Genomic DNA, 13,038 nt, shown 5'->3' on the forward strand with positions numbered 1-13,038 from the left:
CAAGCAGCGCCTAAACCAAGTTATACATCCATCACAATACACATTTACAAAGTTAGTTCCTCACTAAGATTGGGATGTTGCACAAATATGAAATACCACCAAATTTTTTTTTTTATAACAGTGCACTGTTTCTTTGTGTCTTGTTACGGCTCAGCTGGTTGAACTCTGCGCCACTGTAGGAAAAAATACTGTAAGCTCATCCACCAAAGCCTATTTACACTGTACAGCTAATCATTTTTAATAAAGTTGGTACTAGTATCTTAATTGTGATTTGTTTTTTTGTTTTTGTTTTTTGTTTTTTGCTCATTCTTATGATTCACAAAATCATATGACTTACACCATGGACAAACCACCAAGCAACAACCAGCACTTTAAAAAAAATATATATATATAGTAGGTCAAGGTGCTATACAGATACATTGAATGTGTAAATGTGTATATGTGTGTGTAGAAAGTGCAAATCAACAAAAATGCCAAAGTTTAATATATTCAAGAAGGGGGAGGGGATGACACTATGAAATGCTTGTGCACGAGCAATGATTGATCCCCCACATTTCTGTCTACTTCTGCTCATGGAGATAGCCATGGGAAGAAATTTCTAACATTTCAAATAAAATGGATACACCCTTGCAGACAGGGAGGCAGAGATGTAAACTTTACCCACTCCTAATTCCTTGATCAAAAAGTGACGTGGCAGCCTATAGCCTATGAGTATGATTACAGGGTTAATAGATGCTATGTGAGAATTAAATCCAAGGTCTTTTAATTCCAAAGACCAAGGGAACTAGTATCTAGATAAATAGTATTCTAATCCATTAAAGTAACTGGCCTTTAAAAAAAAAAGTTCATTTCTCTTTTTAATCAACTTTAGCATGAGTGTGTAAACTTAGGGGAGCCACTGTACACATCTCTGCCTGCATGTGATGGGAGCATGCCCGCATGGATGTATTATATTGGTTCCTAATTAATAGTCAATACACAATACAACTGTGCCAGTTAATTCCTTGTAATTATATTTCCAACTGCCCAAAACTAGCTATGTGTAGGTTGCCCTCTAGTGGTTGAACATGGACAACGCATTTATTTTGTAATCTGATTCTGAAGACTGAATGAAGAATGCGCACTTCCAACATTATCTTGCCAGAGAGTGGCGGTTCTTCTACGGAAATGGGTGTTAACTAGTAATTATTAGATTGTTTCTTTAAATAAATTAAATTGATTAAAACTGTTAAAACTGGGAACAAGTGACTACAAAGGACAACAATACACAACAAACCGCAGTGCTCCAGACTGAGTGGAGCCAGCAACTTGTGAGACGTTACAGAGCCGCAGCACGACCACCGTAAGAATTGCAACTTTGTACACCGGAGCATCAATAACGAATTTAAATAGACCAGCAGTATTAATGTTTATTTTATTTAGAGGTTCAACTTCTAGTTTTATGTTTGAAGCCTATGAGTGTAATAAGCTAGCTATAACTGCCAAAGGTGGAAAAAGTTAGTTCACTACGAACATTCCCATATTTCTGCACGAGGCTAAGCGAATTCATGTGTCGAACAATTTGCCATTAATGGTTCTGCTTTTGTTAAACAAAAGAACAGCACACGAGTTATTTATCTTATGTTATGCAAGTACGTTTTAGTCACTGCAGCAAGAACCGAATTCTCCTCAGCGGAAAGCGAGCACTATTTTGTCAGTACAGCGGAGTGATATGCATTCCGCCTCCCAGTCTAGCTACTTGTGTCCAGGATCTGGAGGATATGGCACGGGGAGACGGAGGGAAGAAACTGTAGAAATAGAGACAACTTATTTAAGAGAGTAGGAACTACAGCCTAACCGTAATACAGAAAACGTATTGCCATGGCTTGTGTGTCTTGTTAAAAGGTATGTGACTAATCTGTTATTGAATTGTTTCATTAAAAGACTGGAAGTGAACTCCAGTAAGCTAGCTAGCTAGCTAGCTACATCAGCAGGGTACGCTGGGCAGAGGCTCGCCAGTTTCCCCTCGGAGGGCTTGGCTAACAGCTAGCATAGCTTAGCCTTAGTTTTGAGAAGTTAAAAAAGTTTCTGGAATGGAGGAAGAGGAGGAAGAAGGGTGAAATAACTTTTCCCTACCGTTGAGAGGTAAAAGTATGGCTCATAAAGTCTCATTTACATAGGAAACGACGTTATGAAACGTTATACTCTTGAACTAGATAACGCCGGAGATAAGTTGGTTGTTATAAGGTGCATGACTACGTTTAAGCTAAACAAATTGTGTCCTGTTAACGTTTGCTAAGCTAGTTAGCAACTTCTCGAGGTTACTTGCATTAGCTTGCTACATACCAGGGTACGCTAATACCACCACAATAAGGTGTTATATTATGACTGTGCGTATTTCTGTGGTTGAGTTAAATTAGAGCGGTGCTAAAAGCTATTTTTACTACTGTTTGAGGATTTGTGTAACGCTAACGTTACACAAATTTTTCTGAATCTCATTTCTCTTTCCCTGGGTGGGGGGTGCTTAACTCAATGGTCTCCCATACTGTCCGTTCCCTGTACTTCAGACTTGTCAAGCATTGATGGCAGATCGCGCACAGTAGAGCTAAGTATTGTTGAGTTTTTCAATGTTACGTTTTGTTAAAGCGAGATTGACGGCATTCCTTATTAGTTTAATGTTTCCTCAGAAGAGACCACCAGGCTGTGATAACCAACCACTCACACAGGCCAATATAACAGCAACTTCTGATGATGATTTTGTTATTTACCACTTCCAGTTTGTAAGGAGGGGTTTTGGCTTTTGGAAAATCATATCCCATTGTTACCAAAACTGTCTCCTGACATGTTACTTCAGTTAAAAGTGTCCACTGGCTCTAAATTTAAACAAAAACTATATGAACATTGTGCATGTGGAAAAGAAAAAAAGCAAGGCATTTCTTTTGTACAATAGTGGAATATAAAAACAAAGACCGTGATTTAACATTGTCTTTCAATATACAAAATATGTAGGTCAAAGTCTCACCCATGGTCTAAGGAATTCTGAGGAGGAGACATTGATGATTTTTGTGAGATCACAAACCATCTTTAAGCATGGTTACAGTAAACTTAGGCAATGATCAGTAAAACAGGGGATTCAGTTATCCCCCAAATCCCCTTTCAAAATGTGGCTTTGAGAAAATATGGTTAGTCAGGATTGATTTGATTTTCAGCCTCTTTGATGTCATTGAAAGTGAAAACACAAAGAGCTGTTATCAGTTTGTAGAGATGATCTTTGTAGACTTTTATCTGAAGGGTTAGTCATTCAGATGCATATCAGCTCGGCCCATTCCGGCAAGTTATATCTCGACATCCAACAATATGTTTCTGCTCGTTTCAGGGAGATTGGACATGTCCTTATGTTGAAATCTACAATTTGGCATTTTGTGATTACCCCTTTTTACAGTGCAATGGTGATCCATGCTAATAGAGTCCTGCTACATCCAGATCTCTGACTGATCAGACTATGTGGAAACAGCAGCTGGTGACTGTCAGAAACAACGTATAGATGTATCCCTTGTGTGTATGCCTGTCTACATGTTCTACTTTAGGAGGTTTCCCTCTGCTTTAATGTGCATGTAGAACAATAAGTAGTGGAAGTGGATGCAGTGCTGTTGGACAGCTGTGTGCTGGAAGGGAGGGATCAGGGCAGAGATGGGATGAGGGAGGAAGCAGCTCTTTGTGGTCACTTCCTTTTTAACTAAGGCTGGTTTCACAAGCCCCCAAACAGCTGCTGCTGCTGCAGGCTACATGTGTTTGAACTGTCTTCGGGCTGGGGCTGCATGACATACGCAAGTGTCAGATATCGCAGCATTTTATTAGTGTAATCGTGTGCATTCATCAGAGACATCGTGAAGCAATACTCATCATTTTTAAGGTGGTGATTCAGTATTACGCTTTTTTACGACTTATGGTTGTGCAATGCCAAATTGGCTGATAAGAGTAAATAAAGGTAACTTTTTGTATTTATTTATTTCTAAGTTAATTTAAGGTCAAGAGTGTTTCAACGGGTTTTCATATTTATAACAAGTTGTACATGTGACACCTTTTTTTAGATAATCTGAATTTTCCAAGTTTCAGCAAGTCTCGTTATGGAAATGATATGTCAGATCAAAAAGGGCACACATGGCTTTTTAATCATCCGGTTTGTCACATGCTACCCTGAAGTTCAAACTCTTTTTACAATTGGATTTTTAAATTGTATTTTGATTGTGATATTGGAATATTTGCCTTTTTATCTAAATACGTAAAGCCGAACAAAATAAGTGTTTTGCTAATATTTACATCTGCTTCCCTGTTTGGTTTGCAGAAGCCTGGTGGAGTAGAACACTGACTGTGCACTGGTTGGAGAGGAGCTGGGAGTTGTTGTTGAGAAGCAGTGTCTTCCTTATTTCCTAGCCTGTCATCTTGCGCCGGTGAGACCTGCTGCAGCTTGTCCGTTTGACAGAGGTCCTGATCTCCGCTCCTGCAGCCTGCGCCCCCTCTCCCTCCATCAGTGGTGGTGACCCAACTCCGGACCGCTTGCTGCAGGGCTCTTCCTGAGCAGCAGCAGCTGCGTCCTGCTTGCTGACTCCCCTCCCTCCCCTGCTTCCTGTCCTTGGTCAGACAAGGCTAAAGCCTCCTCTCCCGACCCCACCCCTCATCTCTGTTGGCCACTTATACTTACACACACACACACACTCAAATTCACACACCTAAGTGGTTTCTCTTGTTGACCACGCATTCCAACACACTTATTTAGGCTACTAACGCTAATTGGAGGTTATCAGCTGGGGGCTTTTGGACCCCCTTGGTCCCCCTGAATTGTCCATCCACCACAGAAGTCCTCAGTTTTACACTACACCGCAGCATCCAGCATGACCTCCATGTCCAGTCTCTTCTCCTTCACGAGCCCAGCAGTCAAGCGCCTGCTCGGCTGGAAGCAGGGAGACGAGGAGGAGAAATGGGCAGAAAAGGCAGTGGATGCGCTCGTGAAAAAGCTGAAGAAGAAGAAAGGTGCCATGGAGGACCTGGAGAAAGCTCTGAGCTGCCCCGGGCAGCCTAGCAAGTGTGTAACCATTCCAAGATCACTGGATGGCCGACTACAGGTTTCCCACAGGAAAGGTCTGCCTCATGTAATCTACTGCAGAGTGTGGCGCTGGCCAGACCTCCAGTCCCACCATGAGCTCAAGCCCCTGGAGGTGTGCGAGTACCCGTTTGGCTCCAAACAGAAAGAGGTCTGCATCAACCCATATCACTACAAGCGAGTGGAGAGTCCCGGTAGGTACCCTCACTTACTCCAAATCGATTATTCAAAGAATATTGACTTGCGTTCAGGTTATTTTTTTGATACTTAATGCTTAACACATATTCCTAGCCAATTTCTTTTTGTCCTATCAAAAATAATTACTTTAAAATGATCTTTAGATATTTAAGAAAGACATTCTTGACATACATGACTTAGATGTGTAGTTTTGAATGGCATGGAAAGGGGTCTCTTTCACATTGCCTTTCCAAATTTGAGTAAAGGGTGTTCAATAAGGCACAATATTCACCAAATCTGTTCATCTGTAATGTACAATATGAGACGGATTCAACCAGTGTAGAGCTGTGTACATCCCGTAGCTAGATCTCTGAGTAAACTGTGGAGCTGGTAAACAAATCCACAGAGGTCAGGAGGCTGTCATCTCACGGGCCTGTTCCACCCGCCCCCTCCATTTCACAGAAAATCAATATCACTAGCTCTTTTGGAGTCTTATTAGATTATATGCCTCAGGCACTCCAGATAGGGTGTGGCATCAGAGAGAGCCTTACTAAATCATAAACCACTCCAGACTAGACTCTCAGCACTTTCTAATCACTATCCCTTCTCTATCTCTCTTTCTGTCACTCAATCATACTCAACATCACATAGACTCACGGATGACCCTAAGGGGACAGCCTCTCTGATATAAGGCTGGTTTGGGCTCCCAGCTCTGTATTGACCAGGTCGAGGATATAGACAACGTGTCAGGATAGACTGCACGTCATATCTTTTTAAGGCAAAGCTCACTGGATAGTTTGGCACAGTTGACAAAGTTGAAAATGAAAACAAATGTGGATGACCTCTGGTTATATCTTTACCAAGGTCTGTTGGTGTTTGGCAGTGTTGCGTATATTATGTTACACTGTTTCAAGACATAGGTCGGGATTGTATGTGTGTTTTTGTTTTGTTTTACAAAACTAAGAACTGCTACTGATTTTGGTTGTGTACAAAAATAAAATTTAGGGTATTGTAAAGTAGCATTTTTTTGTGCAGTTTTCTGACTTAGTATAGGTCATATGCTCAATCAAGAAAATATTTAGTTGTTAACAGCTGTTACACACGAGTGTGCTCCACAGCTTCTTTTCCAAGAGCATGCCCATCAAGGGCTTCTCTTTCCAACACTGGCCGCATTTCCTTTTATTACTAATGGAAATGATACATTATTAACAAGGAAATACTTTTTAGTACAAAACAATCCCTACTTTGAATAGGTTTTCTGGTTAAAGACGTGTGTGGTAGACATGGTTACCTTACATACAATGATCCGTTTGTTTTCTTGATGATATTAAAATACCTTTTTGTCTGTGGGATTTGTTAATTTTCAACTCCTAGCTCACTTTCCTCCACTGCCTTCTTTTTTCTACCATCCAGTGCTTCCTCCTGTTCTGGTACCTCGGCACAGCGAGTTCAACCCACAGCACAGTTTGCTGGTACAGTTCCGAAACCTCACCCACAATGAGCCACACATGCCCTTGAATGCCACCTTTCCAGAGTCCTTTCAGCAGCCACACAGCGCTGGCGGCAGCAGCAGTGGCGGTGGAGGAGGTGGAGGTGGTTCTTTTCCCATCTCTCCTAACTCTCCGTACCCTCCTTCTCCAGCCAGCAGTGGTACTTATCCAAACTCTCCTGCCAGCTCGGGGCCCTCCAGTCCATTCCAGCTCCCAGGTACGCCAGATATACTCATGTGCCTGACCCTGGGAAGATGCCAAACTATTGTGGTTTTTTTTGGGGGGGGTTTTGGGATTGCTGTCAAGTAGCCAACAAGAGGCTACCTGTTAATAAACATTAGCTTCTGATAAGTTTCTGTTTTTTATGTTGTGTAATGTATGAAGGAAAATCAAGTGTTCATAGTTAAGTGAGAATACGTTTCTTTTTTGAATCAGAGGTGCAGGTAAATCTATTTTAAAATGCTTGTCATTTACCAAACTCCCAATCCACAGACATTGTGGGTGCAATACATTGAAGCATTGACATAGTGAATTGTTTACAATTAAATGTCATAAAATTCCCTCTTTATAATTACTAATAATCTAAACCAGTGCATTATACACTTGCATCACTAAGCAATAAAAAGATGTTTTAACAGTACTCTAACCAGGTTGTATAATTATATTCATCCAAATCAAGCTACGCCTCTAAATGAGAACAAAGGAAATGCCAGCTAAGCAGGGTCCAATAGAGCCAGGGCTGCTGTCAAGGCACTAACTCAGTGGACCAGGCAACCTTTATGTCTCATTGTTAAGGACTGGAGGCATGAGATACATCTAACATGAGGAAATAACCTTCTTTTCGGCCGTGTTCAATATTTTTGATAGAAATACTTTGACTATTTAGATTGTACTTGTGTTTCAGTGTGTGCGGATGATACAGCTGTGTGTGTCTGGTGACTAGAGCTCTATTCTGCTCCAGTCCAGATCTGCTGACACATCCGGTGGCTGCAGGCAGTCAGGCAGAAAGTTTTTCATGGCATTTTGGATTTGAGCTTTATTATACTGAAAAGCCCTGATTTGTCTTTGTCTTCGTTCACAAACATCTTAATCATTGAAATTTCCTAACTGCCATCTAAATGGTTTACTGCATTGTTGTGTCCCTGTGTGCCTGAATATGGGCTTGGAAAGCTCATATTGCATCTGTCGGGAATGGGTTAGCATGTGGTTTAGCAAGTGAGGAATATGTGAAATCTGACACCATTTCCGGGGTACAGATCCTGTCATGATTGTCTGAGTCTAGGGAGGTGTGTGTGTGTGTGTGTGTGTGTTTGTGTGTGTGTGTGTGTATAGGACTATTTGCCAGCAGCAACAACTGGTCTCATCCTCACTAACTGCTCTCTTAATGTCTCAGCTGACACCCCACCCCCAGCCTACATGCCCCCTGATGAGCAGCTGGGCCAGGAGAGCCAGTCCATGGAAACAAGCAGCAGCCTGGTGCCACCGAACGTGGCAAGAGGAGGTGAGGAGTGCACACATTTAGAGTGACAATCTACCTGCTACGTACTGCAGACGAAAATTAAACTGCATGGCTAAATGTGGCACATTTTCGTTTTGGACTCCACGCTCATGTTGACTAGTGTGCGTTGTTCCTTTTTCAAATAGACAAATCGGATCAAATTTAGAATGACAATAGCATTACACTAATAAACATGCAGGCCCCTGAGGATGAAATGCCAGCGCTGATTTACAGTTTGAAACAGCCTATGGAAGTCAAATATTCTGCTCAGCTGTTTACAGTCAACTTAAAAGGCGCTGTACTTGATATCTACAACATTAATATATAGCCATAAGCAATTATTCGCTAAATCTTCATATGTATGAGTAATGGCATCCTGAGCTTGTCTTCTATTTCTTTTGATTGTCCGGCTGCATGTTAGTCCGGGAGCATGTGACCGCTTGCCGCTCAAAGAGCTGTTCGTTCCCTCTGCTTTGCTCAATATCGCTCCACACTCAACTCATGGTTCACCCCGCTTCACTCGAATCGCTCACAGCTCGCTCCGAGCAAAGGTTGCATTTTCTTAGATGAACAGCATCCTCCTAGCTGCCATTGCCCGGAGCTACGCCAGCAATAAGTCCTCCGGATGACAGACACCGGTGGCTTAGAGGTAGCGCAGGCCAGTCAGCGTTCATCTCCGTGTACTGCCTTTGCTGCAGTAACACAGCTGGGCTCTTGCATGCTTCAAACCTGAGTTTTTTTGTGAACTAAATTGGAGTTTCTGCTCTGCGCTCAATCTGATCACACACCGAGGGCTGTGACAAAACAATGGTATTTGACAAGTTGGAACAGAACGTTGAGAGCCGTGTGTAGGCATCCATGGACTCGCTTTTTGGACTAGGGATTACTAGGGCTGCACAATTAATACAATTTTAATCACGATCACAATTTAGGCTTCTCAAAATTGCGTGATCGAGCGATATTTTAAATGTGTAATTTCAAAGAATGCTCCGTTTTTTTTTTTTTTTTTTTGCAAAGCCTACCGCTCCATAAACCACTGTCTGATCATATGCCAGTCAGAGTTGTTCCCTGCACCGCGCAGCTTAGTTTCTAGATGTAGACAGTCACAAAGGATAAAGTAACGTGAGGAGAATTCCACAACAGTTAGCATTCTTCATACGGCGGTCACAAGGTTTACCAGTAAACACAACATTTTGTCCCATCTGTGTTTTTCAGACAACAGCATTGACCAGTGCTAGTTAGCGTCTGCCAGCTCACAGAGCTCTAGTGTGCAACTTACATTTTTCCGGTCGCACCGGTTTTAATGTCCTCTCATCCGGTGCCTTTCCACAAAGGAAGCAATGTTGTTTACATCGATATGGTTTAATTTTGCCTTACATGAGCCATTTTCTCTGGAAGCCGTGCCTGTGTTTGGATCTCTCTTCTTACTTTCCATGCAGCCCCGCCCCCAATAACTCACACACAGCTCCATAGCAACATGGAGAGAGACACAGCAGCCGCCGGTCCACACTTATGACATTTGTCCACAGTTTTAATTATTATTAACACAGCTGTATATTGTTAAGCATGAACGGCAAACCTGTATTTGTACCAGTGTTTCCGCTGGTAACTCTGCTATTGTGGCCGCCCCGGCGAAAAACACAGAAGAAGTTATTGAATGCAACTAACTTCAGTTGGTAGAGTAACAGCGTGGGAGATGGAGCCTGCAGGACCTGCAAGAGACCTGACCCATGTCCAGAATATCATCGTAAAAATATAATATCATAAAAATGCAGCGCAGTGATGAAACAGACATTTTGTACACACGTGTGTAACTTTGCTCACCCATTCATAACGAGTCAGCCGTCACTCTGAGTAGCACATTCGCCCATCGCACTCCCTCTTTCTCCCTAGCTTTTTAATCAGTTATTGTTGAAACAAGTGAAGGAGCTTTTAAAGATACATCGTAGTCTATTTCTTTCAGATAGCTTATTTTCATTTACATGTGTTGCAGCTGTATGTCTATAGAGCATATAACTTAAGACAGAAGAATGTAGCATAATATGGATGTGAAAGCAGTTATGGCCCATATTAGACTATAAAATTAGTTTTTGTTAAAATCAACAAATAAGCGTAATCTCAATGCTGGTTTAAATAATCGTGATTATCATTTTGGCCATAATCGTACGGACCTAGTGAGTACAGCCCCTTGGATGTACAAATTGTCTACTCTGGAAAGTTGATTCACAAATGTTGACATACATGTTGGTGCAACTAAATGAACATACCCGACTACGCTCTGCTGCAGAGGTAAAGCCAGGGCCAGCTGATCTATGGACTCTCCTATTTTGTTTTTCTTGTGCTCCGCGGTGGCATTCACGCCTCACCACTGCAGTGGTCTGATTGAGAATAATAAGGGAGTTAAATTTTAACGCTATGCATGCTGCTGTCTTAAAGTGCTCATATTATGCTTTTTTCCTTTTCCTTTTGTTATATATCTTTTTTTGTCCATGTTATGGGTTTACAAAGTGAAAAAACTCAAAGACCCCCCCAAAGGGACTCACCGTCTCCAACAGAAAACACTGTTCACACACTGCTCCAGACAGCTCGATTTGTAGTCCGACAAAGTAAAGGCTGGACACACGTTATAATGCTCACCTAGCTGCTAGCGTGGCACGCCCTCATACTCTGCTTCTGACTGGCTAGTAGTCCTTTCCTTGCTACTGGGCATGTGCGACTCCCAACAAAGATTGAACAGAAGTGAGATGTCTCACTCTATAGCTAAAACAGAGAGCTCAACACACAGGGTGAAAAGATGAGCTGCAGCACTGTGCAGTACAACAAAAATATGGTGTTCTTCGAAAATATATATATTTTTTTTAAATACAATTATCCTGAAAATGGGCATAATATGAGCACTTAAATAAATATTTGGTAATTTCTGTGTCTAAAAGTTTGAATGGCTAAGGATGTCTTGATTACATTTTTGTCACCAATCCAAAGCCTTTCATTTTGAATATTTGCTCACATTAACCTTTGCAAATCAATTTAGATGTGTTTAATAGGTAAGATAACCTGACGGTATAATTCTTCTAGAATCTTGGATAGTATCTTTGGAGGGGAGAGTGTGACAGTGCAGTTAGCTAAATAAAAATATATAACAATAACTACTAAAGTTAAAAATACAAATTGCAATGCTTGCACAATATGGTTTAGATATGATTTTGTGATTTAAATTATCTTTCCACTGTATGAAATACCTTCCATAACTAAATTAGTGTTAACCCTTAGAAAACGGACCTCCTGCCAGCAGCTGGGGAGGATGTTTACATGATCCTGTTTTTGATATAAAAACCATAATAGCTAGTGCATTTATTCTTTTTGCAGCAGAAAGCTAAGGCATCTCCCTTTTGAATCATTAGGTGTTAGGCTTGGGATGACGTTATTACGTTACGTGACATGCCGTCAAATACGGAATGATAACAAGTGGTGGGGGTATAGTATTTCCCCGTGAAGGCCGCGGGAGATAGTTTTCATGACCCTGTACAAAACAACCTAAAATCAAAACCCCAGAGCATTCTTTCTTTTGCAGCACAAAACTAAGACTTCTGTCTTGCAAGTCATCACATCGGGCAGTGTGTTTTTGGATGAACTTTGTTTGGCTTTCCTCCATGGCACCAGCACATGGAGCTCAGAGCAACGAAGGTCTGCCGAGATCCACTCGGAGCTGATACTCCCACGCTGCCTAAATGAATTCTGTGTACCTACAACTGTGTTGCTTTGTACCATACATCTTCATACCTGGCAAACTCCGTATACCTTCTAGAAGCTTTGTATGTTTGATGTCAGCAGCTAAGTTTACATCTCACCTGTTTTTATCTGACCTGTTTTAATTTCCCAGATGTGCAGCCAGTGGAGTACGAGGAGCCAAGCCACTGGTGCTCCATTGTCTACTATGAACTTAACAACCGAGTAGGTGAGGCCTACCAAGCCTCGTCAACCAGTGTGCTGGTGGATGGCTTCACTGACCCATCGAACAACAAGAACCGCTTTTGCCTCGGACTGCTGTCCAACGTCAACCGCAACTCCACGATTGAGAACACCCGCAGACACATCGGCAAAGGTACATCTATCTGTCCCACGCGGCAATCATCAGTTGATCATATGTACATTTTGTTCTTGAAGAGCTTTGGTTTGAATGTTCTGACCTTCAGTTGTTTGTCTCTGTTAACCAGGAGTGCACCTGTACTATGTGGGAGGGGAGGTATACGCAGAGTGCCTCAGTGACACCAGCATTTTCGTCCAGAGCCGAAACTGTAACTACCACCACGGCTTCCACCCCACCACGGTCTGCAAGATCCCCAGTGGATGTAGCCTCAAGATTTTTAATAACCAGGAGTTTGCCCAGCTGCTGGCCCAGTCAGTCAACCACGGCTTTGAGGCCGTCTATGAGCTTACCAAGATGTGCACCATTAGGATGAGCTTTGTGAAGGTAAGGCCTTCACGCACTAAGTAGAAGATACATAAACGTCTCATCCTTTTTCTTTTAACAAGAGTCAAACATCGTAATCAGTGTCATTGTTGTTACATTTTATTTTGCCACCTTGCAGGGCTGGGGAGCAGAGTATCACCGACAGGATGTCACCAGCACCCCCTGCTGGATCGAGGTGCACCTGCATGGGCCCCTCCAGTGGCTGGACAAGGTGCTAACACAAATGGGTTCACCTCTCAACCCAATCTCCTCTGTGTCCTAATGATGGACTTGTGTGGGAGCTTGGGAGACTTTCTTTTTTTTCTTTTTTTTTTAATCTTTT

The 13,038-nt window shown here is 42.1% G+C and overlaps 1 protein-coding gene across 3 annotated transcripts in view; it reads left to right on the forward strand.

Moving 5' to 3' along the window:
- Positions 1-1,092: 1,092 nt before the first annotated feature.
- smad5 (SMAD family member 5) overlaps positions 1,093-13,038 on the forward strand; it is a 12,802-nt gene continuing 856 nt past the window's right edge. Inside the window, exons 1-7 of one of the 3 annotated variants that reach the window (XM_034883422.1) lie at positions 1,093-1,342; positions 4,325-5,274; positions 6,671-6,964; positions 8,141-8,248; positions 12,126-12,347; positions 12,460-12,716; positions 12,835-13,038. The exon at positions 12,835-13,038 is cut by the window's right edge and continues 856 nt beyond it. In XM_034883422.1, coding sequence (XP_034739313.1) covers positions 4,872-5,274; positions 6,671-6,964; positions 8,141-8,248; positions 12,126-12,347; positions 12,460-12,716; positions 12,835-12,978 — 1,428 coding nt within the window. In that variant the 5' untranslated portion in view covers positions 1,093-1,342; positions 4,325-4,871 and the 3' untranslated portion in view covers positions 12,979-13,038. Of the gene's footprint in view, positions 1,343-1,709; positions 1,885-1,993; positions 2,125-4,324; positions 5,275-6,670; positions 6,965-8,140; positions 8,249-12,125; positions 12,348-12,459; positions 12,717-12,834 lie in introns of those variants that run through there. The other 2 variants (XM_034883421.1, XM_034883423.1) reach the window with 2 other exon arrangements.

Source organism: Etheostoma cragini, chromosome 10 (assembly GCF_013103735.1).
Source record: "Etheostoma cragini isolate CJK2018 chromosome 10, CSU_Ecrag_1.0, whole genome shotgun sequence".
Lineage (NCBI taxonomy): Eukaryota > Metazoa > Chordata > Actinopteri > Perciformes > Percidae > Etheostoma > Etheostoma cragini.